Below are 27,770 nucleotides of genomic sequence, written 5' to 3'. Positions count from 1 at the left end.
CCAAGACACTGATTCCCTTCCCATAATATCCCTGATGGAGTGTGATCCTAGTTTGTGCTTGGATGCCTCCCAAGACAGGGAGCTCACTCCTTCATTCTGTCTCTCAGGAGACATTCTACTTCTATTAGCACCAGCCCTGAAAGTCTCCACCCCGATCTCCAAACCCAGACTCACCCTGCAGCTGGGAGAAACGCAGGGCAGCAGCGTTGAGAGCCTCCACCCGCTCACTCTGGGCCGCGATGTCCCCCTCCAGCAGTCCATGCTTCTGCAACAGGTCCTCAGCCTCCACCAGGTGCTGCCCACACTCCCGGGACAGCAGCTGAGCCTACAAGAAGGGGCAGCCCTGAGCAGATTTTCGGCATCAGCTCTCAGCCCCCCATTGCCCATGCCAGCCCTCTGCTCCGCCGCTTGGACCCTGATCTCTGTCTCTGTGTCTCTATCTCTGTGTTTCTATCTCTGAATGTTCCATCTCTTATCGTCGCCACAATGCTGAGCTCGGTCTCCGCCATGGCATCTCCCTCTCTACGCCTCCACTTCTTTCTTCTGTCTCCCTCTGCCTTCACCCCTTTCTCTTCTCCATCTCTACCCCTCTTTCTCTCTAGGTCTCTCTTTGTGTCTGTATCCCTCTTTCTGCTTCCATCCTTCTTATTTCCAACTTGTTCTGTATCCCTCTATCTCCCGTAGGTCTCTCTCTTTCTCAAATGAATTCCATCTCCTTGAATCTTTCTCTGTAGCCATTTAGATTTCTGTTGCTACCTTTGTTTCTGCTTCTCCAGCTCTCTCTCTCCGATTTCTCTTTTTCTCAAAGGGTCCTAATTTTCCTCTGATTTAATCTATCTGTCTTCCTATTTCTGCTTTTTTTGGCGGCTTGATGTGAGATCTCAGTTCCGAGGCCAGGGATTGAACCCTGGTTGTAGTGGTGAAAGCACTAAATCCTAACCACTAGACCACCAGGGAACTCCCCATGATGTCTCTTTATCTGTTTCTCCAGATATTTCTCTGTCTCTCACTCTTTTTCTGCTTCTCTGTCTCTCTCTGTATCTTCCATCTTCCCCTTTGTTTCCCTTTCTCTATATCTCTTTCTGTCTCCCTCCCCTTCCCTCTCTATCTTGGATTCTTTCAGTATATACCCCTCCCTCCCCGCCTGGCCCGCCATCCCCATCCCTGGCCCTCAATCCGGTCCCCACCTGCATCTCCTCCATCCAGTCCACCATGTACACCATCTCCTGGAAGACTTTCTGCAGGGCCAGGTTCTGCTCGAGTCGTGTCCGCCGGGCACCTACCAGCCCAGTCAGCAGGGCCCACTGGCGCAGGACACTGTCACGCTGGGCTGCCACCCGGCGGGCATCATAGTAGCCTTCAGTCGCCAATGCCTGGGCCAGCTCCGCCACGCCCTGCACCCGCTCCTCATAGGCTGCAATGTCTGCCTCAATCGCTTCATGCTTCTTCATGGCTGCCTCCACTGCTGGCAGCTCATACCCAAAGTTGTCCTGGGGCAGGGCAGGCCACAGACACTCATCCATGTCGCCTCAGCAGTCAACCTGTTACCTGGACCCTGGGAGACCCTCAAAACTCCCCCACCTGCTCCTGTTAGAGCAGTCCCGGCCTTCCTTGTTACCCTGGAGACCAAGCTCACCATGCCCAGTTATCCTGGAGACCAGCCCCATCCATCCTTGTTACATCTCTAACCCTAAAATTGTTACCCAGGAAACAGGCCCCATTATTCTATTCCATTCCCTAGAGACTAGGGACCAGGCTTACCCTATCCTGTTACTTCGGGGGTTTTTGTGTGTGGTTTTTTTTTGTTGTTGTTGTTGTTTTTTAGGGCCACATCCTTGACATACGGAGGTCCCCAGGCTAGGGGTCTAATCAGAGCTACGGCTACCAGCCGACACCCACAACCACAGTAACGCAGGATCTGAGCCATGTCTGCGACCTACACCATAGCTCACAGTAACGCTGGATCCTAACCCGCTGAGAGAGGCCAGGGATCGAACCCGCAACCTCATGGGTCCTAGTTGGATTCATTTCCGCTGCACCACCACGGGAATTCCCTATCCTGTTACTTTGTAGGCCAATTCTGTCCTCCTGAGTTACCCTGGACACACCAGATAACAACATCCTTTGTCACCTAAGAGATAATTAAATCCTCTGCCTATTTCTGAAGAGACTAATTCTGCTCCTCTAGTTACCCTGGAGACCAGCCTCACTCTCCTATTACCCTGGAGAGCAAGCCCACACTTCATGTGTCACCTAGGAGACGAATCCAACACTTCTCTGTTGCTCAGGAGATCAAGTCTCCCTCCCCAGGCCCAGGGCCTAGCCCCACCCTCCTCCCTTTCCCCCGGAGCCAAGCCCTACGCCCTGGTACCTGGGACACCAGGCGCTGGTTCTCATTCAGCCAGCTCTCCCGCATAGCCACCTTGTGGTCAAACCTCTGGGCCAGGAGTTCCAGCTTCTCCTGCCGGATCAGCTCGGCCCGTAGGGCAGCCTCCCGCTCATGTTCTGCCTTCTCCAGCTGGCCCCATGCCTAGGGAGGCAGGAGGAGGCAGTCAGACTCCAACTCGCCCCAGTTTAATGGCCCTGTGTCTCTGTCTGAGGTCAGTCCCAGCACTTATGGCACCTTTGAACAAACTTGGAAGGAAATGCTGCTTCCTCATGAGCCTTTACTGCTGGAAAGCCCTCAGAACGCATTTCCAATCCATGTTCTTGCAGTGTGAATGGCTCCCTTGAGCAGTGCACAACCTACACAACTACACAGAGCAGCCCTTCATCTCCTCTACCTCCTCGGCCTCACCTTGTCGATATCCCAGATGCCGCAGCCTTCCCGGGGCACAAAGAGACGACGGTTGCAGGCACGCAATTTGCTCTGGATGCTGAAGAGCAGCACCTCCAGGTTCCCCTTCTCCTGGAACCTGAGGAGCCTGAGCTCAGGAGCCTTGCTCCCCGCCCCAACCTGCCCCCCTCCCTTCCCAAGCGGGGCCTCACTTGACAGGCTTCTCCAGTGTGCAATAGGCCGTGAAAGCCTGAAGCTGCTGCTGCACCCCACTCAAGGAGTTGGCAAACTTCTGGTTGCTGATGAGGCCCACGGTGCGATGGATCCAGGCCAGCAGCTCGGCCGCCAGCTCCTCATAGCGCTCCATGATCCTGCCCACCTCCAGCACCTGGTCCAGCACCTGACCCGACAAAGGAGGATGGGCTTGGCCTCAGCCCAGACATGCCCCTGTGTCGTTCCCAGGCCCCACCCACCCCGCTCCTCAGCTCCTCATACCTTCCCAATCCGCTTCCCCTCCACGGCCAGAGCCTTCATCTTGGAGAAATAGTGGTAGAAGGAGACCACATAGGTGATGATGGACTTCTCATCTGGAGCCTCCATGTTTACATCTGGCGGGGAAACGAGAGTAAGGGAGAAGTTCCGTCATGGTGCAGTGGTGAACGAATCTGACTAGGAACCATGAGGTTGAGGGTTTGATCCCTGGCCTTGCTCAGTGGGTTAAGGATCCACAGCTCGGATCCGGTGTTTCTGGGTCTGTGGCATAGACGGGCAGCTACAGCTCCGATTAGACCCCTAGCCTGGGAACCTCCATATGCGGTGGGAGGGGCCCTAGAAAAGACAAAAAGACAAAAAAAAAAAAAAAAAAGAGAGAGGGAGTAAGGGAGCAGGACAGCAAGCACCCTGACAGAGGGACTGAAGGTGGAGGGGGGGAGAACTCACTAGCTGTGTGACCTTGGATAAGATAACTAACCTCTCTGTTCCTCAGTTTTTGTATCTGCCCAATGGGAATCCTCCTCACAGGATTAAGTAAACTACCTGGAGGCCAGCAGCTACAGCTCCCAGTGGACCCCTAGCCTGGGAACCTCCATATGACGTGGGTGTAGCTCTAAAAAGAAGAAGAGGAGTTCCTGTAGTGGCACAGTGGTTGACGAATCCGACTAGGAACCATGAGGTTGCGGGTTCGGTCCCTGCCCTTGCTCAGTGGGTTAACGATCCGGCGTTGCCGTGAGCTGTGGTGTAGATTGCAGATGCGGCTCGGATCCCGCTTTGCTGTGGCTCTGGTGTAGGCCAGTGGCTGCAGCTCTGATTCGACTCCTGGCCTGGGAACCTCCATATGCCGCGGAGCGGCCCAAAGAAATAGCAAAAAGACAATAAATAAATAAATAAATAAATAAATAAATAAATAAATAAAATAAAATAAAAAGAAGAAGAAAAAAATGCAAAGGAGGAGTTCCCGTCATGGCACAGTGGTTAACGAATCCGACTGGGAACCATGAGGTTGCGGGTTCAATCCCTGACCTTGCTCAGTGGGTCAAGGTTCCGGCGTTGCCATGAGCTGTGGTGTAGGTCGCAGACGCGGCTTGGATCCCGAGTTGCTGTGGCTCTGGCGTAGGCTGGCAGCTACAGCTCCGATTCAACCCCTAGCCTGGGAACCTCCATATGCCGCAGGAGCAGCCCAAGAAATGGCAAAAAGAAAAAAAAAGAAAAAAACGCAGAAAGAATAGCCTGGCACAGAGGAGAAACTCAATAAATCTTATTACTATTATTTTTTTGGCCGTGCCCATGGCATGTGGAGGTTTCTAGGACAGGGATCAAACTCAAGCCACAGCAGTGACAAGGCCAGATCCTTAACCTGCTAGGCCACCTGGGAACTCCAACAAATCTTTTTTTTTCTTTCTTTTTTCCGCTGTACAGTACAGGGACCAAGTTACACATATATGTATACATACTTTTTCCTCCCATTGTTGTGTTGCAATGTAAGTATCTAGACATAGTTCTCAATGCTACACAGCAGGATCTCATCGTCCAATAAATCTTGATTATCATTTTAATTTCCTCATTGAATGCACCACATTATACCTGGCCCTTATTCTTCCCCATCTCATGAACTGACATCTGATAAATACCCACTATATGCCAGACACTATAAGAAGCAGAATAGGAGTTCCCGTCGTGGCGCAGTGGTTAACGAATCCGACTAGGAACCATGAGGTTGTGGGTTCGATCCCTGCCCTTGCTCAGTGGGTCAAGGTTCCGGCGTTGCCGTGAGCTGTGGTGTAGGTCGCAGACGCGGCTCAGAACCTGCATTGCTGTGGCTCTGGCGTAGGCTGGCAGCTACAGCTCCGATTCAACCCCTAGCCCGGGAACCTCCATATGCTGCAGGAGCGGCCCAAGAAATGGCAAAAAAACAAACAAACAAACAAACAAAAAAAAGAAGCAGAATAGACGAATGATTAAGACCATGAATTCTGGGAGTTCCCTGGTGGCAGGGTGGGTTAAGGGCCCTGTGTTGCTGCAGCTGTAGCATAGATCACAGCTGTAGCTCAGATTCGATTCTCCGGCCCAGGAACTTCCATATGCCATGGGTGTGGCCAAAAAAAAAAAAAAAACACACAAGACTATGAATTCTGAAAATCTTGTTTACTGGGCTTTCACTGTGATGCTGGGCAAGTGACTGCACATCTGAGTCTTCGTTCCTATCACTTTAAACAGGACTTCTAGCCAATCAGGTCAGCGTGAGGATGAAAGGGAATAGTGTTGATACAATTCCCAGCCATGTCCTTGGCACACAGTAGATGCTCAGGAAAAGGGAACAACATGCTGGATTTGGGGGATGGGTGGGGTACGATCGTGGCAACTATTCCAGAGACAGGGGATTGGTATTGAATGTGGTCATGGATTGGGAATGAGGTTGAAGTCAGTGGTGGGATTGGGGACAGTTGAAAATGGGAAAGAGGTTGAGGATGAGGACAGAACTGTGGATGGGGACACACATAGGGATGGGCTGGGAATGGGGCTGGGGTGGGATGGGGATAATGCTGGGGATGGGGCTGCGGTTAGGGAGAGAGGGAAGTTGGGTTTTGGGGGGAGATGACTAAGGATGGGTTAGGGAAGGGGGTCAAGTTGAACACAGGACTAGAGATGCAGTTGGGTTGGAGACAGAGATGGAGAAAGAGAAGGACGTAGGGATGGGAAGGGGGTGGGATTGGAGATGAGGAAGGGGAGGGGCTGGAAGGGAGCTGGAACTGGAAATGCCAGTGTGGCAGGAGGATGGGGTTGAGTGTGGGATGGCACTGGAGTCCCCCCAGAGGAAATCTGGGCTGGGGCCATGCCGGGCTTACCCTCAGGATCCAGCAGGCGTGCCAGCCCCAGGTGCTGCTCAGCTGTGCGGAAGGCTCTCTGCAGGTTGTAGTTGGCATTGGACTTGGTGAGTTTGCTGAAGTCCACGAGATCAGGCCTGAGCAGGGGCACAGAATGGGCAGGCAGCAGGCAGGCTCCAAAGCCGGTGGGCAAATGGGTGAAATGACGTCCTTGTCCGAGTCCCACCCAGGACGAGGGCAAGAGGAATGCGATCCAGCCAAGACCAAAGCCGTGTGTGCCTGTGCATGTCTGTGCAGCATTTAGCTGTGGTGTGAGCACTGCACAAGGGCATGCGTGTGTCTGACTTCATGTTGCACGCGTGTCTACGTGGGTGTGTTTCTGTACACTATTAAGTAGAACTTGTAAGTACGAGGTCTGGAGCCGCCCCCCGGCTCAAACCCCAGCTCAGTCATTTCCTGGCCGTTGCTCTGGTGAGCAGCCGCAGCTCTCTGTGCCTCAGTCTCCTCGTTTATAAAATAGGGAGAGTAATAGGGTCACCCTGTAGGGTCACCGAACATTAAGTGACTTGTCAGAAAGCACCTAGAACAAGGCTGGGCACACTCAGGAAATGTCCCTATTGTTAGCAGGAGCCCAGTTAAGAGCTCGTGCGTTTCTGGGGGTGTAGGTGGGGCTGGGTCTCCCCCCACGTGCATGAGTGTGTGCGTGTGGGTTCTGGCTTTCCTCACACCAGAGCAAGTGGCCCCCAGTCTCTAGGGCTCAGTGTCCCCAGTCTGTCACATGGACAATCATGATGTGGGTGCAATCCAGGGGGCTCCCCTCCGCGGGCAGCTCAGCGCCAGGCCCTGAGGTGTGAACAGGCAGGTGTGCAGGGAGCCCGAGGGGGGCCTGGGGGCTCACCGTGAAGAGCCGCCCACTTCCTGCACTGGCCATGGCACTGGACCATCCGTGGGGAGTGAGTAGCCCATCCTGGGGGCAGCCAAGCTGTAGGCACAGGTATAAGCTGTATATATATATATGAATATATGTGTGCACACACATCCGTGCCAGAGCACACGTGTGTTTCCATGTATGCACAGGGTATGCGGCCTGGCTGGGGCCTGTGTGTGTGCATCTGTGTGTACGTGTGTGTAAGAGCATGTGTGTGAACAGGAATGTGCATGTGTGCAGAGAGGAGGGGGCGGGGCCTGTGTCTGGGTGTGTCATCCGTGCATATCCTCATACAGGTGTGTACCCGAGGGATGAGGGGTGGGGACTGGGGCCGAGCTGCCCCAGGCCAGGTGGTACCTGTGCCGGTGAATGAGGGCATTGAAGGCCAAGCCGTCCCGCCAGCTGGTGGTGAAATTCTGGATGTTGACCTCAGGGTAACTGACAGTGTGGAAGGGAGAGACAGAAGCAGAGATGGAGAGAGTCAGGAGGAAACAGGGAAGGAGGGAGAGAGGAAGAGACAGACAGAGATGGATTGATGGACAGATAAGGGAAGACAGATGACAGATAAGAAGGCAGGCAGGTGGATCAGTTGATGGATAGACAGATGATAGGTAGATAGATAGAGAGGGCCAGGCAGACGGAGAGAGAGAGAGATTGACAGCGAGAGAGACAGGAGAGGAACAAGAAAGAGAGGGAAGCAGAGGGAAGAAGAAAAAGAAGGAAAGACGAAGAAGGGAGGAAGCGACAGAGAGCAAGATACAGACAGAAGCGGGGAGAGGAGGAGGGGAGAGAGGCCGGGAGGGAGGGGAGGAGAGGAACAAGGAAAAGCAGTCCCAAAGGCAGAGACAGACACACAGAAGAACCAGAAGAACAGTCAGACAGACGGACAGCCCCAGGAGGGCCAGGGCCAGAGAAAACCCCGCCCCCATCCACACCTGCCCCTCCCTCCTGCCGCCCAGGGCTCCTCTCTGGAGGGCACTTGAATCTCAGGCCAGGCCCCTCTCGACTGGGCGGAGAGTTAGGGGACCAGGGGACATGCCCAGTGGTGTCTGTGCACCCCTCTTCTCAACCTCCTGCAGGCACCAGGGCCCTGAACTTCCTACCTGAGCTGTCTGAGCCCGGCCGCGTGCCCCCGGGCTGAGGGGGTGGCTATTTCAGGGGTGGGGGCGAGGCAGAGCTCGGGAATAGGGCTGGGGGTCCACACAGGTGCACAAGAGGCCTCTAGAGGTGCGGGATGAGATGGGGGAGAAGAGGGCACAGGCTGGGGACAGCCCACCACCTCCCGGCACTGTGCTCTGAGGAATCTAAGTTTGAACCTGGCCCTTCCACACAAGTGTATTTGTCAAGGTCAGAAGAGGTCATTACCAGCTCATTAACTTCAGATGACACTTCTGACCCTGAGGACTTGGTTGGGGCCCGGCTCTCCGGGGCGGGGGGACGGCAGGCTTACCCAGCCGTCTTCATCTGACACCACAAGAGCAGTGCATCCTTGGCTGAGCGAGTCTCCCTGTTGTCCTCAGTCTCGATTTTGATGACTTGAATCTGTGAGGATACAAAACAGGGCTGCTGGGGCCTGGCACCCCAACCCAACCCTGGCAGAAGAGTTGGGGGTGGGGGCACCACCCCTCTCCCTGTCCCCATCCCCTGTGGCACGTCCACGCCCCCTCCTGAGAGAGTCTTTCCTGTTGGGCTCCCTCTTCACCTCCCTGTAGCCCTACTCTGGTCTAGCTCCAGTCTCTTCCCAATTTTTTCAACCACCCCCAATCCAAGGGGATCTTTCTAAATGTGAGTATGCCCTCCTCTAGAGAACAGCTCTTGAATTTCTCCCCGTCTTAGAATAAAATCCAAACTGCTAATTACAGATCACTTAGGCCCGGCCAACCCTCCTGGCCTCATCTCGGGCCTGCCTGCCGCAACAACCCCCCTCTTCTCTAACCATAAGTCTCTAACCTGGTCTTCTTTCTTTCTTTTTTTTTCTTTTTTTTCTTTTTTTTTTTTTTTTTCTTTTTAGGGCCGCACCCTCTGCATATGGAGGTTCCCAGGCTAGGGGTCATATCGGAGCTGTAGCCACCACCAGCCTGCACCACAGCCACAGCAATGCAGGATCAGAGCCTATGTGCAATCTCCACCACAGCTCACGGCAACGCCAGATCCTTAACCCACAGATGGAGGCCAGGGATGGAACCTGACTCCTTATGCATACTAGTAGGATTTGCTTCCTCTGTGCCACAATGGGAACTCCCATCCTGGTCCTCTGTACCTGCAATACGCCAAGCTCATTCCCACCTCAGGGCCTTTGCATTTGCTGTGCCCCTCCTGCGATGCTTTCTCCCTTCATCACATGTCATTCAGCCATCAGCTTCTCAGAAAGCCCTTCTCTGGTCACCAAGGCTAAAATCTCATCACCATCAGCTGCATATTTTCTATCCTTTTTACTACTTTACATAATTTATTCTTTTCAGAGTTCTCATCGTAGTGCATCGGAAACGAATCTGACTAGGAACCATGAGGTGGTGGGTTCAATCTCTGTCCTTGCTCAGTGGGTTAAGGATTCGTCGTTGCCATGAGCTGAGGTATAGGACGAAGACGTGGCTCAGATTCTGACTTGCTGTGGCTGTGGTGTAGGCTGGCAGCCGTAGCTCCAGTTAGACCCCTGGCCTGGGAACCTCCATATGCTGCAGGTGCGGCCCTAAAAAAAGGCAAAAAAAAAAAAAATTCATTTTTGCATAATTCTTTTTACTTCTCTGCCTAGAATTGGTCCTTTTCCCATATATGGCTTATTTACACATTGGTTTATTTATTATCTATCTACACACCCACCCCCATGTCTTGCTACCTAAAGACAAAATTGGTCTATTTTGTTTCTGAACTGCAGCAAGACTTCCTGGATTTGAATTCCAGCTCCACTACCCAGCTGTGTGACCTTCAGCATATTACTTCACCTCTTTGGGCTTTGGTTTCCTCCTTGGTAAAATGGGATAATTAGAAGTACCTAACTTATGGGGTTGTTGTGTGTATTAAATGCCAAGTGCTTAGAACAGAGTAAAAAATACGCAAAATCATAATGATGTTGGTGATAATGAATTTTTAAAAATCATCTTCGTCCCCACCACCTGGACCAGGGTTCCTGGAGCACATTAGGAATATTTTTGGAGGGAGTTCCCATCATGGCGCAGTGATTAACGAACTCGACTAGGAACCGTGAGGTTGCGGGTTCGATCCCTAGCCTCACTCAGTGGGTTAAGCATCCGGCGTTGCCGTGAGCTGTGGTGTAGGTTGCAGACGCAGCTCGGACCCGAGTTGCTGTGGCTCTAGCGTAGACCGGCGGCTACAGCTCCAATTAGACCCCTAGCCTGGGAACCTCCATCTGCCGTGGGTGCGGCCCTAGAAAAGACAAAAAAAAAAAGGAATATTTTTGGAATGAATGAATGAGTGGGTGAGGGACACCCTCCTGAGTCCCCACCCCGGGAAGGGGGCTGAGCTGGGGCTGGGGTCATGTGGGGATCACCTGGAAGCGCAGAATGATAGTCCAGACCAGCCCCAGGGTCAGCCGGTGGTTCCCGTCCACGATGTCATGCGAGCCCACGTTCTCCAGGTGCACGCGCTGCTCCTTCAGGAACTGCAGTGCCTTGTCCACATTTTCCAGCGAGTGGATCCTCATGCGACCACGTGTGGGCCTTGGCTAGGGAGACAGGGACATGAGGAGATCTGGGGCCAGGCCTAGGGCACCTTGCCCTCGACCTCGCCCCTTCCACCGCATAACTACGCCCCCACCAACTGCACAGCCAAGCACAGGCCACGCCCCTTCAGTCTCATCAAAGACCCAGGACCCAGTCCTTCTAAAGAAGCCCTGCCCAGTTCAGAGCCAGATCCTTTCCAGCCAAGTTATTTTCACAGCTTATTCAAGTTCCTGTTTCGACCCCTTAACCTGAAGCTCCACCTCCAACCTGATAGTCACACCTTTTATTATGAAGCCCCGCCCCCTGCCTGTAGCCGTATTCCCACCCCTTCCATCAGATCTCTGCCCCAGGCCACCAATGTTTTGCCACTAGTTCCATGGCCACATCCCTCACTTCCTTCTCTTCAGGTCCCTGCTTAGCGCCACGCCCTTTTCCATCAAGCCCTGCCCCACCCCAGGACTCCCCTCCTTACTTTTTTTTTTTTTTCTTCCTGCTTTTTAGGGCCGCACCTGCAGCATATGGAAGTTCCCAGGCTAGGGGTCGAATCGGAGCTACAGCCACAGCCACGCCAGATCCGAGCCGCATCTGCGACCTACACCACAGCCCACGGCAACACCAGATCTGTAACCCACTGAGTGAGGCCAGGGATCGAACCCGCATCCTCATGGATGCTAGTCGGGTTCCCTAACTGCTGAGCCACCAAGGGAACCCCTCCCCTCCTTTCTTGTTTAAAAAATTTGTATTGGAGTATAGCAGATTTACAATGTTGTGCCAATTTCTGCTGTACAGCAAAGTGACCAGGTTTTCTATATATGTAAAGAGCATTTGTACCGTCTTTTGTTGTTGTTGTTGTTACCACTCCCTTTCTTATATCACATTCCCTTTCTTATAGTATCTTCCATCTTGTCTATCCCAAGAAACTGGATAAAGTTTCCCCTTGCTCATAGCTCTATTCCTTCCAAGGGCGTTAGTTCCTATTCTTTGGTCATGGCCCTCACAACTTTCTGGTCTCCAGGCTCTGATCCTTTAATCCATCTCTAGCTCCATCAGAAGCCCCTCCTTTGCCATGAAGCCCCATTCAAGCCCAGAAATAAAACTGCAACTCGTACAACGCCCACACAAAGGTTCTGTTTGTCTCCCAGACTCCCGCAACCTAAGGCCCCCGCACCTGATGAGAACCGCGCCCTCCTGCAGGGACCCCCTGAGCTCCACCCAGTTTTACAGCCACGCCTGCTGCCACTGCACTATGGAGGCCAGTCCCTTCCGACAAAGCTCCTCCCTTCTCCAATAGCCCCACCCCTGCCAACGGAGCCCCACCCAAGCCCAGAGTCCCGCCCCGAATCACCGCCCTCCTTTAGGTCAGAATCCCGCCTCCATCTCCATTCGCACACCCCAGGCTCCCCACATCCAAGCGGCACCCCTGTGCCATAGCCCTGCCCACCCGAATGAGGGCCCTTTTATCCACCCAGCTCCAGGCCCCATAATAGCCCAGCCCGTGACCCCAGGTCCGGCCCCTTCCCCGGGCCCTTCTGGCCCCCTCACCAGCTGCTCCCCGGACAGCACTTCCAGGAGCCGCGTGAGCACAAAGCCGTCCCTGAGGTCCGCGTAGAGGTCCCCGATGTGGCAGCCGACTCGGGCGAGGTGGGAGTTCACCCACTTAGTGAAGGTTTTCTTCTGCACGGCCTCCCGCTCATCTGCAGGACAGGCCCGGATGAGCCCCAGTCTGCTCCAGGAACTCCCCTTCCAGCTTCACCGCAGCCCTCCACCGCCCAGCCCGACCCGGCTCAGGCCCACTTTGCAGCTATCAGGGCTTTCTTTGGGCAGCGGCTCCTCCCAGCTGGGAGCCCCCCCCCCCCCGCCACTGCCCACCTGGCGATGGCCTCCCTGTCCTTTAAAGTTCTCCTGAGACATCACTTCCTCCCTCAGGAAGCTTTCCCAGCATCCTACCCTAGTCGGTTCTGTTCACTCGTTGAATAAATATATGAGCGCCCACTAGGTGCCCTGCCCTATTCTAGGCGCTGAATATGGACCGAGCTCTTCTGGGGCAGAGCTCAGTTTGGTGGGGACACAGGTGATGCACTTGGGAGCCACAGAGGGTTAGGAGGGAGAAGGAGAGGATGAGAGTTGGGTCTCGGGAACCTCTCTAGCTACCGCGAGGAGGATGCATCAGAGAGGGCAAGAACGGGAGCCTGGAGCCCAGGGGGAGACAGGGGAAAGGGCCCAGGAGAGAGAGGAAGAGGCCGGACCACGGCAGGAGCTGAGGGGGTGGGAGAAGAGGGCAAATGGAGAATTAGTTTGAGATGAAACAATAAGAGATGGCCACTGACAGGCTGTGGGGAGTGAAGAGGAAGGATGTCGGATGGGAGCGGGCTGGGAGGATGTGCCCAGCTTCCACCTGGATTGCTGACAAAGAAATTGTTTGGACCATTTTTACAGTCCTTTGTTGTTGTTGTTACCATCTCTGTTTTTCGGCCATACCTGAGGCATGTGGAAGTTCCCAGGCCAGGGATCAAACCCAAATCACAGAAGTTCTTGTCCTGGCTCAGCAGAAAGGAATCTGACTAGTATCCATAAGGATGCGGGTTCAATCCCTGGTCTTGCTCAGTGGGTTAAGGATCTGGTGTTGCTGAGAGCTGTGGTGTAGGCGTAGGTCAACATCTACAGCTCTGATTCGACCCCTAGCCTGGGACCTTCCATATGCCACCCTAAAAAGGCCAAAAAAACCCCACGAAACACAAAAAACAAAAACACCTGCACCACAGCAGTGACAACACTGGATCCTTAACCTGCTGTATTACAAGGGAATGCCTGTCTTTTTTTTTTTTTTTTTTAAGTAACAATTTTAGGAGTTCTATTCTGACACAGTGGGTTAAGAATGAGACTGCAGCAGCTTAGATCACTGCAGAGGCACGGGTTTGATCCACAGCCCTGTGCAGTGGGTTAAAGGTTACGGCATTGCTGAAGCTGTGTCACGGCTGTGTCTCAAATTCAATCCCTGGCCTGGAAACTTCCATATGCCATGGGTGCAGCCATAAAAAATAATCATAAAAAAAGAACAGTTTTAGTATGAGCTGTAATTCTCCTACTATAAAATTCACCCCTGTAAGGGGTAAGGGCAGTGGTTTTTAGCATATTCACAGAATTGTGCAACTATCACCACTATCTAATATCAGATCATCTTACCACTCCAAGGAGAAACCCCGAACCCATGAGCAGTCACGCCCCATTCCCCCTCCTCCTGAGTCCAGGCAACCATTCCTCTACTTTCTGTCTCTGAGGATGTACCTTTTCTAGAAACTTCACATAAATGGAATTGTGTAGTATGTGTCCCTTTGTGTCTGGCTTCTTTCACTCAGCCTAACGTTTTCAAGGTTCATCCATGTGTGACATGTGTCATGTTATTTATTCCTTTATACAGTCAAATAATATTCCATTGTATGGATATACTACTTTTTTTTTTTTTTTTGGTCTTTTTGTCTTTTCTAGGGCCACACCCATGGCATATGGAGCTTCCCAGGCTAGGGGTCTAATCAGAGCTGTTGGTGCCAGCCTACGCCACAGCCACAGCGACATGGAATCTGAGCTGTGTCTGTGACCTACGCCACAGCTCACGGCAATGCTGGATCCTTAACCCACCGAGCAAGGCCAGGGATTGAACCCGAAACCTCATGGTTCCTAGTTGGATTCGTTAACCACTGAGCCACGACAGGAACTCCTACTTTTTTTTTTAAGGCCACACCTGTGGCATATAGAAGTTCCCAGGCTAGGGGTCAATGGGAGCTGCAGCTGCCAGCCTACCCCACAGCCACACCCACAGCCACAGCCACGCCAGATCCCAGCTGCATCTGGGAACTACACTGCAACTTCCAACAACACCAGATTCTGAGGCCAGGGTTCAAATCTGCATCCTCATGGATACTAGTTGGGTTCTTAACCTGCTGAGCCACAACGGGAACTCCAAGGATGTACTGCATTATTTTACCGCTCTATCCATCAGCTGATGGACATTTGAGTTGTTTCCACTTTGGGGTGGTTAGGCACAATGCTGGAATGAACAATCAGGTACGAGGTTTTGTGTGGACACGTTTTCAGTTATCGTGAGTATAACCCAGGGAGTAGAATGGCGGGGTCATCTGGTAACTCTGCCAGACTGTCTTCCCAAGCGGCTGAACCATTTTACATTCCCACCAGCTATGTACAAGGGTGCCACTTTCCTCACATCTTCACCGTTACTTGTTTTTTCCCTTTTTTTGTTGTTTATTATGGTCAACCTAGCAGGGAGGCAGTTGTTTTCTCAAAGTGTGTTTTTTTTTTTTTTCAGATTCATAATTGATTGCACAAAATGAGTATCACATGATGAGGTGACATTAGTTTCTCCAGGGATGGGAACTTAACAGATGAGGTACACAGTTTGGAATCCATTTATGGGAGTTCCTGTCATGGCTCAGCAGTAACGAACGCAACCAGTATCCATGAAGACACGAGTTTGATCCCTGGCCTCTCTCAGTGGGTTAAGGATCTGGCATAGCCATGAGCTGTGGTGTAGGTCACAGATGCTAATCAGATATGCATTGCGTAAGCTGGCACCTGCAGCTCCGATTAGACCCCTAGCCTGGGAACATCCATATGCCATGGGTGCAGCCCTAAAAAGATTAAAAAAAAAAAAAAAAAGAATCCATTTATGCTGCTTTCCCAGCTGCAGTTTTTTGGCCTTTAACTCAAAGTATAAGACTCTCAGAGCAATGCCTCCATACGTGGCCAGTACACAATTCATTCCCGCTGTGAGAGTATAAGAATTAAATTTTTGGGGGGACACCAGCGAAATGGAATCGGACCTCCGTTCCTGAACCTGCCATGATTTTGATTTTCCAAAATGCGCAAACTCAGCAGCCTGTCTCAATATGGTTTCGATTTGCGTTTCCCTAATGACAAACGATTTCATGTGCTCATTGGCCATTTGCGTTGCTTCTTTGGTGAAATTATCTATGTAAATCCTTTGTCCATTTATTTTTCTTTTTACAGCTGCACCAATGGCATATGGAAGTTCCTGGACTAGGGGGTGAATTGTGTCTGCAGCTGCTGGCCTACAGCAATGCCAGATCCAAGCCAAATCTTTGACCTATGCTGCAGCTCAGGGCAACACCAGATCCTTACCCCACTGAGTCAGGCCAGAGATCAAACTCGCATCCTCATGGATACTATGTTGGGTGGTTTTTTCCTGTCTTTTTAGGGCTGCACTGGCAGCATATGAAGGTTCCCAGGCTAGCGGTCAAATCGGAGCTATAGCTGCTGGCCTATGCCACAGCCACAGCAACATCAGATCTGAGCCATGTCTGCAAATGACACTGCAGCTCAGGGGCAATGCCAGATGTTTAACCCACTGAGCAAGGCCAGGGACCAAACCTGTGTCCTTATGGATACTATTCCGTTTCGTTACCATTAAGCCACCACGGGAACTCTTACATTGGGTTCTTGACCAAATAAGCCACAACGGGAACTCCTGCCCATTTTTAATCGGGCTGCCTTTTTAATCATCTGTACTACATTTGTAACTTTCTATGCATCTAAAATTATTTCATAAGTTAAAATTTCTCCAAAAAAAAAAAAAGGGAATTGCTGCCTAGCCTTCCTCCCTCTTCCACTGACTCCCAAAGCTTCAGAACCAAGGTACAAAGAGCACTGGACGGAAGGAACTTGGAACCTACACTGACTGCCTGGAGCAGAGCCTCCTTGCCAATGAGGCTGCTCATATAGGGGCTATCAGGAGGGAGAAATAAGCTTCTATCTCCTTTAGGCACCGTATCGTGGGGTCGCTTTGTTATAACCGCTTAACCAGTACAGATACTGCTTACATTTCATAAGTAAAAAATTTAGCAATCACACTTTTTAAGTTTCCCACGAGTATAGAAACCCTGATTTATATTGCCAGTTTGTTTCCATTTTTAACCATTTGAAATTTCCGTATAACTTTTTCCCTAAAATTTACCATTGGTAACATTATCAACTACTGCATTTGACTCTGGCAGTAGAAAATACACATTGCTATGGAGTTCCCTTGTGGCACGGTGTGGCGTTATCACTGAAGTGGCTCAAGTCGCTACTGTGGTACAAAATTGATCCCTGGCCACAGAACTTCCATGTGCCACAGGCATGGCCCGAACAAAACAAAACAAAATACAAATACTGCTGGAAAACATACACTGACTGACCTGTCAGTTTTTGTGCGTCAAGTTGGATCTTGTATGTTTGCCTCTAATTTGGAAGTGAATAGACAGAAACAAAGAGTAAGTCCAAATGGCATATCTTGTTTGTTGAAAGGTGGGTTTTGTGCCGTCGATGATCAAGGATTCTAGTTGGGTTCTTAACCTGCTGAGCCACAATAGGAACTCCTGATTTATGGTTTGTTTTGGGGTTTTTTGTCTTTTTAATGGCCCCACGCATGGCATGTGGAGGTTCCCAGGCCAGGGGTCAAATCAGAGCTACAGCTGCCAGCCTACATCACAGCCACAGCAATGCTGGATCTGAGCCATGTCCGCAACCCACACCACACCTCACGGCAACGCCAGATCCTTAACCCACTGAACGAGGCCAGAGATGGAACCCGAGTCCACATGGATATTAGTCAGGTTTGTTGCCACTGAGCCATGACAGGAACTCCCCTGATTTATTTTTATTTTTATTTTTTTTAATTTTTTTTTTTTTTTTTTGTCTTTTTGCCTTTTCTAGGACTGCGCTCGTAGCATATGGAGGTTCCCAGGCTAGGGGTCTAAATGGAGCTGTAGACACTGGCCTACACTAGAGCCACAGCAATGCGGGATCCGAGCTGAGTCTGCGACTTACACCACAGCTCAGGGCAATGCTGGATCCCACTGAGCAAGGGATCGAACTCGCAACCTCACGGTTCCTAGTCGAATTTGTTAACTACTGAGCCACGACGGGAACTCCATTCCCTGATTTATGTTTTGATGATGAAACACAGTTGGGCTGAAATCAAATATGTCCCAGAGGGCCCCTTCTGACCCAAGCCAACACTGTTTACTGTGTTGGTGAGTGTGGGTGATACTTTGCTGAGTATCTTCCACGGGGCCCCCTGGAGCCACTTGCCCTCTTCTGTACCTGCTCTGGGCCCAGGGAGGGCCCACTGGGAGGCTGGCCCGTGTGGTTTATACGAATGGGCTTCCTGGCCCTCAAAGGCCTCAGACGTTTGGTTGGGTTTGGCTATCGGGAGAGGCAAGAGAAAAGGGCTGAGGAATTAATCCCCCCCTTGCCTGACCAGCTTCCGCCAGGGCCTGGTGTCTCTCTACATCCTCCACTCCTGCTGGGGCGGCCTCTCCCCGATTCCACCACTCCCCACCCCTCGGGGGTCTCCTCTGGCCCCATAGGCTCTCCTAGGCCTGCCCACACCTCTGTACATAGTCCCTTCACTAAACTCTCCTCAATGCTACCTCTCTGAGGGGGCCATCTGCTTCCTCCTGGCACTCTAGCAGGTACACAGACCTTGGGGTTGTCAAGACTCCAAGCCAAATGACAACTGTCCTACCTCTGCCATTGTGTGCATATTATTTTACCATTTATCTCTTCTTTGCCGCTGTGGTCCTCACCAATCACAAGTGAAATGCACTTCCTGAGAATAAGACTTGAATTTTGGCGTTCCCATTGTAGCTCAGCAGATTAAGAACCCAACTAGTATCCATGAGGATGCAGGTTCAATCCCTGGCCTCACTCAGTGGGTTAAGGATCTGGCACTGCCATGATCTGTGGTGTAGGTCGCAGACGTGGCTTGGATCTGGCATTGCTGTGGCTGTGGTGTAGGCCAGCGGCTGCAGCTCAATTTCGACCCCTAGCCTGGGAACCTCCATATGCCACAGGCATGTTTAAAAAGACATAATAAATAAATAAATACATTTTAAATAAAGACTTGAATTTTTTCGTTTCTTCAGTGTATTGACATTTTCCTAGTGCAGGGAATAACGACTTCTTCATCCACTACTGGTTAAGGAGAAAGGATAGAGAGAAACTTAAGAGGTAAATGACATGTTTGGCTATGGGTCTGGGAAAAGTTAGGAAGCCAGAGATGCTAAGTACTGGTAGAAATGTGGGGACTCCAGCACCCTCAGGCCTGCTGGCGAGACCGCCATTCAGAAGGCAGTCTGAGTCAAACTGAACAAGTGCATCCCTGCCACGACCTGGCCGCTCGTTCGCTATGAATGTGTCCTGTGAACGTTCTCACACAGGTTTAGAAGGCGCATGCGTGATGACATTCAGGGCAGTGCTACTGATGGCGTGGGGGGGGGGGGCAGGCTGGGTCTTGCCCACAGGCTGGTCATCTGTCACTGGGAAGTGGAATATGGCAAGTGCACACCACTGATCCCAGGCGGCAGCGACAAGCAACAGGGCAACAGGGTAGGAGTTCCCACTCTGGCGCAGTGGGATCGGAGGCATCTGACTCAGCTGACACAGCTGACACAGCTTACTCAGCTGCCGCACAGGTCGCAACTGCAGCTTGGATCTGACCCCTGACCTGGGAACTCCATATGCTGTGGGGCAGCCAGAAAACATTTTAAATAAATAAATAAATAAGACCATTGTTTTTTCTTAGGCAGCAGGGTAGAGACACACAGAGCCACATGGATGAGTCTTGAGGCGCTAAAGCGTAGGGCTGAATGAGAGAATAATGTGAACATGTGGTTGAGAATATGATAAAACTTGTATCAAGTAACAATACACACAAACATGAACCCACACATATCAGCCTCCCAGATGCATGACAAAGTAAAACTGCAGTTCAGCAGGGAAAGGGAAGTCTTGTCAATAAATGGAGTTGAGGAGTTCCCGTCGTGGCGCAGTGGTTAACGAATCTGACTAGGAACCATGAGGTTGCAGGTTTGATCCCCGGCCTTGCTCAGCGGGTTAAGGATCCGGCGTTGCCATGAGCTGTGGTGTAGGTCGCAGATGCAGCTCGGATCCCATGTTGCTGTGGCTCTGGCATAGGCTGGCAGCTACAGCTCTGATTAGACCCCTAGCCTGGGAAGCTCCATATGCCGCGGGAGCAGCCCTAGAAAAGGCAAAAAGACAAAAATAAATAAATACAATAAAATAAAATAAATGGAGTTGAGTCAACTGGATATCCATGTAGGGAGAAAAGAGAACATTGACCCACGCTGTATACAGTAATAAATATAATAAATACCATTCAGGTTATAAATCTAAATGTGAAAGGAATGCAAAAAGTCTTTTAGACAAAACATCAAAGACCATCCCATCTCCATGACCTTGGAGTAGGCAGATTACTTACCCAAGAAGAAAAATGTTAGCCATATGGGAAATAATGATTAAATAATTATCAAATCAGGTGAATTTAAATTAAGAAATACTGTTCATCAAAAGGCCATATTAAGGACTTCCCGCTATGGCACAGTGGGTTAAGAATCTGACTACAGGAGTTCCCGTCGTGGCGCAGTGGTTGACGAATCCGACTAGGAACCATGAGGTTGCGGGTTCGATCCCTGCCCTTGCTCAGTGGGTTAAGGTTCCGGCGTTGCCGTGAGCTGTGGTGTAGGTTGCAGACGTGGCTCGAATCCTGTGTTGCTGTGGCTCTGGCGTAGGCTGGCAACTACAGCTCCAATTCGACCCCTAGCCTGGGAACCTCCATATGCTGCAGGAGCAGCCCAAGAAATGGCAAAAAGACAAAAAAAAACAAAACACACACACACACACACACACACACAAAAGAATCTGACTACATGCAGGTTGCAGCTGCAGCTTGGAGTCAATCCCTGGCCTGAGATGTCCATATGCCACAGATGCGGCCAACAAGGATGGGGGAGGAAAAAGACAACATTAAGAGAATGAAAAGGCAAGCCATATAGTGGGAGAAAATAGTCACAACCCATATATCTGACAAAGGACCAGTACTGACTTCAGTCCATACTACAAAGCCACCGTAATTAAAACTGCATGGTACTAGTACAAAAAGAGACACACAGATTAATGGAACAGGATGGAAAGCCCAGAAATAAGCCCATGTCGTGTGGCCCTAAAAAGCAAAAAATAAATAAATGAATAAAATAAGACCAGATAGTATAAAAAACTCCTAGAGGAAAACATAGGTAGAACATTTTTTTTTTTTTTTGGCTTTTTAGGGCCATACCTGGGGCATATAGAAGTTCCCCAGGCTTGGGGTCCAATCAGAGCTCCAGCTGCTGGCCTATGCCACAGCCACAGCAACACCAGATCGGAGCCGTGTCTGAGACTTACACCACAGCTCATGGCAACACCAGATCCTGAACCCACTGAGCAAGGCCAGGGATCAAACCCGAGTCCTAATGGATACTAGACAGATTCATTTCCACTGAGCCATGACGGGAACTCTGGCAGAAAATTCTTTGTCATAAATTGCAGCAATATTTTTTTGATGTCTCCCAAAGTGATGGACATAAAAACAGAAATAAACGAATGGGACCTAACTAAACATAAACACTTTTCCACAGTAAAGGAAACCATAACCAAACCAAAAAGGCAACCTACAGAATGGGAGAAAATATTTGCAAATGATGTGATCGACAAGAGATTAATTTCCAGAGTATACAAACAGCTCATATAGCTCAATATTAAAAAAGCCAACAACCCAATCAAAAATGAGCAGAATACATAAACAGACATTCTCCAAAGATACACAAATGGCGAACAGGCACATGAAAGATGTTCAACATCACTAACTGTTAGAGAAATGTAAATCAAAACAACCATGAGGTACTATCTCACACCAGTCAGAATGGTAGTCCCTAAAAGGTCTACAAATAACAAATGCTGGAGAGGGTGTGGAGAAAAAGCCACCTTCCTCCTCTGTTGGTGGAAATGTAAACTGATACAACCACTATGGAAAACATTACGGAGGTACCTCAGAAAACTAAATTCAGAACCACCATATAATCTAGCAATCCCACTCCTGGGCATATATCTGGAGAAAATTCTAAAAGATATGTGGAGTTTCCTGGTTGCCTAGCAGTTAAGGATCTGGCATTGTCACTGCTGTGGTGCAGATTTGATCCCAAGCCCAGGAACTTCCACATGCTGCAGGCGTGTCTAAAAAAAAAGAAGGAATAAAATATACATGCACCCCCAAGGCTCACAGAAACACTGTTCACAAGAGCCGAGACATGGAAGCAAGCTAAGTGTCCATTAACACATGAATGATAAGATGTGTGTATACATACACAGTGGAATATTACTCAGCCATGAAAAAGAAGGAAACAATGCCATCTGCAGCAACGTGGATGGACCTAGAGAATCTCATATTAAGTGAAGTAAATCAGGCAGAGAAAGACAAATATGATGCTGCTTATATGTGAAATCTGAAAAAAATGATACAAATGAACTTATTTACAAAACAGAAATAGACTCACAGACATAAAAAACAAATTTATGGTTACTAAAGGGGAAGGGGAATGGATAAATTAGGAGTTTGGGATTAAAACATAATATATAAAATAAATAACCAACAAGGACCTACTGTATACAGGGAACTATACTCAATATCTTGTGATAACCTTAATGCAAATGGAAAAGAATCTTACAAAGAATATGTATGTGTGTATACAGATATCTATCTATATTGAATCCCTTTGCTGTACCCTTGAACTAACAAATTTTAAAGCAGCCATATCTCAATAAAAATTTTTATTAAAGTTTTTTCTTTCTTTTTATGGCTGCACTTGTGGCCATATGGAAGCTCCTGGGCTAGGAATCGAATCAGATCTGTAGCTACTGGCATATGCCCCAGCCACAGCAACGCTGGATCCAAGCCTCATCTGTGATCCACAAGCTACTCTGCAGCTTGTGGCAACACCATATTCTTAACCCACTGAGCGAGGCCAGGGATGGAACCCACATCTTCATGGATACTAGTTGGGTTCTTAACCCTCTGAGCCACAACGGGAACTCTAATAAAAAAATTTTAGGGCGTTCCCGTCATGGTGCAGCGGAAACGAATCTGACTAAGAATCATGAGGATGCAGATTCGATCCCTGGCCTCGCTCAGTGGGTTAAGGATCTGGTGTTGCCATGAGCTGTGGTGAAGGCTGGCAGCTGTAGCTCCAATTCAACCCTTAGCCTGGGAACCTCCATATGCCGCGAGCGCGGCCCTAAAAAGCCAAAAAAAAAAAAAAATTCTAAAGGTAACATTAAAAGAATGAAAAGGCAAACCATACAGTGGGAGAAAATATTCACAACACATATATCTGACAAAGGACTTGTACCCAGAATATATAAGAACCCCTATAAAACGATCAGCAGGGAAGAAAATTAATAAGAAAATGGGTAAAAGACTGGAATGGGCACTTACAGGAGGATATCCAAATAGTCAGTATATGAAGAGGAGCTCCACTTCATTAGCTGGTTTTTTTTTCATATTTTAAAGTTTTACTGAAGTATAGTTGATTTACAAGGTTTTGATAATTTGTACTGTACGACAAAATAATTCTGTTGTATACATAATGCTTCATGAGTTGCTATTAGTCATCAGGAAAACGCAAATTAAAACCGCAGCAGAGGAGTGCCCATCATGGCACAGCGGAAACGAATGCGATTAGGAACCATAAGGTTGAGGGATCCGAGCCACATCTGCGACCTAGACCACAGCTCATGGCAACATGGGATCCTTAACCCACTGAGAGGCCAGGGATCGAACCCGTGTCCTCATGGATACTAGTCAGATTCGTTTCCTCTGAGCCACGATGGGAACTCCAGACAATTTTTTTTCTGCTGCCCCTGTGGCATATGGAAGTTCCTGGGCAAGGGGTTGAATTCAAGCTGCAGCTGTGGCATAGGTCACAGCTTAACCCACTACGGCACAATAGGAACTCCCAGACAAATTTTAAAAATATCTTCATGCACAAGTTCCCATCAATGGCTCAGCAGTAATAAAACCAAGTAGGATTCATAAGGATGCAGGTTCCCTGGCCTCACTCAGTGGGGTTAAGGATCCTGTGTTGCCTGTTGTGAGCTGTGGTATAGGTCACAGATGTGGCTCAGATCTGGCATTGCTGTGGCTGTGGTGTAGAATAGCACCTGCAGCCCCAATTCAACTCCTAGTCTGGGAACTTCCATATGCCTTGGGTTCAGCCTTAAAAATCAAACAAAACAAAATAAAATCTTCATGCAAAAATAAGTTACAGAAGACTCTGCTCAAAGGTTTGGGTTTAGCCTGAACAGATAAAACCATGAGAGAAGCCGGCAAAAGGATGCAAAAGAAAATGTACCCTAGAGATCTAGTCATATTAGCATTTTGAGCAGCAGCAGCATCCTGAAGTTATTATTAAGCTGAAGTCGCTGCTTTTGTGGTTTGGGTCTGGAGTCCAATATAATGTGTTTAGAGGGAGAGAACTGCAGGCATAAGAGATATAGAATTGTGTGTTTGTGTGCACTTAGGGAAACCATAGGAGTTTCCTGGTGGCTCGGGGGTCAAGAGTCCAGCATCATCACTGCTGTGGCTCAGGTTGCTGCTATGGCACAGGTTCCATCCCTGGCGCGGGAACTTCCTCATGCCATGGGCTCGGCCAAAAGGAAAAAGGAAAACCATAGTTCTAATAATTTAAGTAGACACAAGGAAGTTTTGAGAAATGCTTTTTTCTCCAAGGGATTTCTGTGGACTAGATGCTGTCTGAGGTATCTGGGGCTGGTGTACGCAGAACCAGTGGTTCTGAGAGATGAAGAGTCCTTGATCCTCAGGTTACCACATCCCGCCTCTGTTTAAAATCTCACCAAAGCTGCCCTGTGCCCTCAACACTCTCTGGAATGTCCTACAAGGCCCTTCAAGATCTGGATTCCACTGGCTCCTCTCCCATCATCACTTACTCACCACCTCGCTCCAGCCACTCCCAACTTCTGGAGGTCTTGCCTATGCTGTTCCCTCTCTCTGGAACACTGTTCCACTCTCTTCCCCCGGCTTCACTCCTGCTGGTCTCTGAGGGCCCAACTTAGCCACCTCCTCCTCCAAGGGTTACTCTGATTCTTTAGACGGGATTAGGCCCCTCCTCTGGGCTCCCATAGCCCCTGGGCTCCCACACCTGGCCTCTGCCCTGTGCCCCTCCCAGCCCCGCCCTGGTCCCTGTGGGTCCTCACTGTCTGGCTGGATCTAACTTTCCCACTGAACTGGGAGCCCTGGAGGAGCAGGACCAGGGCTGCCTCAGTCACCACTATGTCCCTCACATTGTCTGATACAGGCTAAGCACAGAGCAGGCACTGACTAAATATTTTGTGGATGAAATAATACAAATTCAAGAATCCTCAGTTGATATGCTCCCAAGTTTTTAATTCTAAGAGGCCCCAGGAATTTCTGCATGCCACTGGTGTGGCCAAAACAAAAACAAAAACACCCATAAATACAAACAAACAAAAGTTTGTTGGATGTTTACATCACTCCAGGTGTCTAAACCAGAGGAAGCTAGCAATCCATGGGCTGAATCTGTTTCAGATATTGCGGCTGACACATAGATTTGGTTTGTGGGGGGTGTTTGCTTGTTTTGTTTTAGTTTGTTTGTTTGTTGGCCATTTCTGTGGCACGCAGAAATTCCCAGACCAGAGATAGAACCTGCACCACAGTGGTGACAAAGACCCAGCAGTGACGACTCTGGATTCGTCACCCATTGAGCCAAGGAAAAAAACTCAAGTAATTTTTTTTTAATTGGGAAATTGCAGGTAAACATCAGAGCTAGCAGCTCTGGGCCCACATTTCCCCAAGACTAGAGCTGGCGACCAGGATGCTGTTCACCAGTTGACCGCAGCCCCCAGGCCGCCCACATGTGTGTCACCTTGCTTTCCAGGAGGCACTTGAGTTCACCAACCTGCTCATCATCTTATAAAGTTCTGGGAACCTTAGTATTAAAGAGCACATGACTGTCAAATGCAGAGTCACCAAATTCTGAGATTCTGAGGGAACTGATTCTGACCTCTGGATTTTAAGATTTCATAACTCTGACAATACACATTTTATGTGTATAGCACCCCATGTTTCTGAGATACTAATATCCCAAGGGTCAACGTGCTGGGGTCTAATGGTTTTTTTTGTTTGTTTGGTTCGGTTTTTTGTTTTTTTTTTAGGGCATATGGAATTTCCCAGGCTAGGGGTCGAATCGGAGCTGCAGCTGCTGGTCTACACTCCAGCCACAGCAACATGGGATCCACGCCACGTCTGTGACCTATAGCACAGCTCACAGCAACGCCTGATCCTTAACCCACTGAATGAGGCCAGGGATTGAACTCACATCCTCATGGATGCTAGTCCTTTCCACTGAGCCATGACCAGGACTCCAGAGTCTAATGTTTTAAAAGCTTACGATTATGGAGTTACATGTCTCTGAAGTCTCGTTGCTCCTAAAGCTTTAATGCTGATGATTAAAGACTTCTGAGGTTCTAAGCCTCATGAATACAAAGTCCTAAAGTTTAGGGCCTACAGTTCCATAAGTCTAAGGTCCCAAAGCTCTATATGTAACTATACAGTTCTCTGGTCTTTGCTTATATTGTTTTAAAACATCAAAATAGGAAAAAAAAAAATTAGGAGTTTCCATTGTGGCGCAGCAGAAACGAATCCGACTAGGAACCATGAGGTTGCGGGTTCGACCCCTGGCCTTGCTCAGCGGGTTAAGGATCTGGCGTTGCCGTGAGCTGAGGTGTAGGTCGCAGACTCGGCTTGGATCCTGCACTGCTGTGGCTCTGGCGTGGGCCGGCAGCTGTAGCTTTGATTCAACCCCTAGCCTGGGAACTTCCATATGCCACGGGTGCAGGCCTAAAAAGACAAAAAATAAAATAAAATAAAAACTAAAAAAGAAAACATCAAAGTAGGGGACCAACCATTCCAGTTGTCCTGAGACTGAGCGTTTCAGTGGGGAAAGCATGAAGCTGTGGTCTTCGTACCTCCAAGTTCTCAGCATCTACATTTTGAAACTGAAATTCTGAAAGTGCATGATTACAAAGCCCTATGTGCGTTAGAGTTCAGGTTTCTGCAGTTCTCAGATTCTAGGAGCCAACGATTAAAATGCCTAAGGTCTGTGAACCTTATAAAGTTCTAGTTACAAGAGCCTTCGTTTTTAAAGGTCTCAGCTTCGAAGAATCTCGGTGTATGACATTCCCAGGTCCGAACATGCAAGGCTTCTGCATTTCGGGATTCTAAGGCAGTGTGCTTCGAAAGTCCCACATTTCTGGAATTGTACCTTCCTAAGGTTCTACGGCGACACTGCTTCATACAGCAGCTACAAGCCACTTCTGGCTATTTAAATTTAAATTAATTAAAATGAAATCAATTAAAAATTCAGTCCCTCAAGTAGCACTGGCCACGTTTCAAGTATCCGCAGCCACAAGTATTAGTGGTTAGGATATTGGATATCACAGACAGAGAATATTTTTCCATCATCTTGGAAAGTTCTACCGGACAATGCTGGTCTAAAGATTCAAGTTCTAAGGGTCTATAACCCTCCTCCCATCCTCTAGGCCATCAGGTTCTCAGGGATCAAGGTACACAGATGCCACCCGGGCATCACCCTCCCTTCCCATCCTCCCACCCCAGCCCACCACCTCCAGGTACCTGCCAAGGCCTTGATCCGGGAACACTCAAAGAGCGAGGCAGCCACGGTGGAGGCTGCTGGTTGCTCCCGCTCCCAGCCCCGATCGGGACTCTCCCAGCGGGCTGTAGGGTTGTTATTGTTCGGGGCTGGTAGCCCCTCCATGTTATCCACTTCCCCTGGTACCTGCGCCATCGGGGAAGATGAGGCCTGGAGATGGAGAGAGGCAGGTTAGGGCTAGAAACAGGGCCTGAGTTCACAGATTCCACTTCTAACAGTGACTGGCTGTGAGTCCTGTCCCTTCTCTCACCTTCAGTTTCTGTCTTCAGAAGGACCTGATAATAATGACAATAATAATAGGCTGAGGTTAAGCACCCAGCTTATCACCTGGCACGGGATAGGGGCTGGAAAACTGTCACTGTTATTATTATTTCTGTTTTGTTTTTGTTTTTCAGGGCCACACCCATGGCATATGGAGGTTCTCAGGCTAGGGGTCTAATTGGAGCTGTA

At 49.6% G+C, this 27,770-nt stretch overlaps 1 protein-coding gene across 3 annotated transcripts in view; it reads right to left on the bottom strand.

Annotated features, from left to right (window-relative positions):
• The window catches only part of SPTBN4 (spectrin beta, non-erythrocytic 4), an 82,961-nt gene that overhangs the window by 52,714 nt on the left and 2,477 nt on the right, over positions 1–27,770 (bottom strand). For 2 of the 3 annotated variants that reach the window (XR_002344657.1, XM_021094395.1), the window contains exons 1-12: positions 27,284–27,455; positions 12,247–12,398; positions 10,533–10,706; positions 8,475–8,566; positions 7,382–7,462; positions 6,118–6,233; positions 3,272–3,384; positions 2,989–3,176; positions 2,798–2,915; positions 2,372–2,530; positions 1,188–1,490; positions 175–325 (exon numbers count right to left, since the gene is read on the bottom strand). Coding sequence is in view for 2 of the 3 variants with exons in the window: in XM_021094395.1 (XP_020950054.1) it covers positions 175–325; positions 1,188–1,490; positions 2,372–2,530; positions 2,798–2,915; positions 2,989–3,176; positions 3,272–3,384; positions 6,118–6,233; positions 7,382–7,462; positions 8,475–8,566; positions 10,533–10,706; positions 12,247–12,398; positions 27,284–27,455 (1,819 nt within the window). In the remaining variant the exon portion in view is untranslated. Of the gene's footprint in view, positions 1–174; positions 326–1,187; positions 1,491–2,371; positions 2,531–2,797; positions 2,916–2,988; positions 3,177–3,271; positions 3,385–6,117; positions 6,234–7,381; positions 7,463–8,474; positions 8,567–10,532; positions 10,707–12,246; positions 12,399–27,283; positions 27,471–27,770 lie in introns of those variants that run through there. The other variant, XM_021094394.1, reaches the window with a different exon arrangement.

This window comes from Sus scrofa, chromosome 6, assembly GCF_000003025.6.
Source record: "Sus scrofa isolate TJ Tabasco breed Duroc chromosome 6, Sscrofa11.1, whole genome shotgun sequence".
In the NCBI taxonomy this organism is placed as follows: domain Eukaryota; kingdom Metazoa; phylum Chordata; class Mammalia; order Artiodactyla; family Suidae; genus Sus; species Sus scrofa.
The sequence above is the reverse complement of the archived record's forward strand: the minus strand, read 5'-3'. Positions and strand labels throughout refer to the sequence as shown.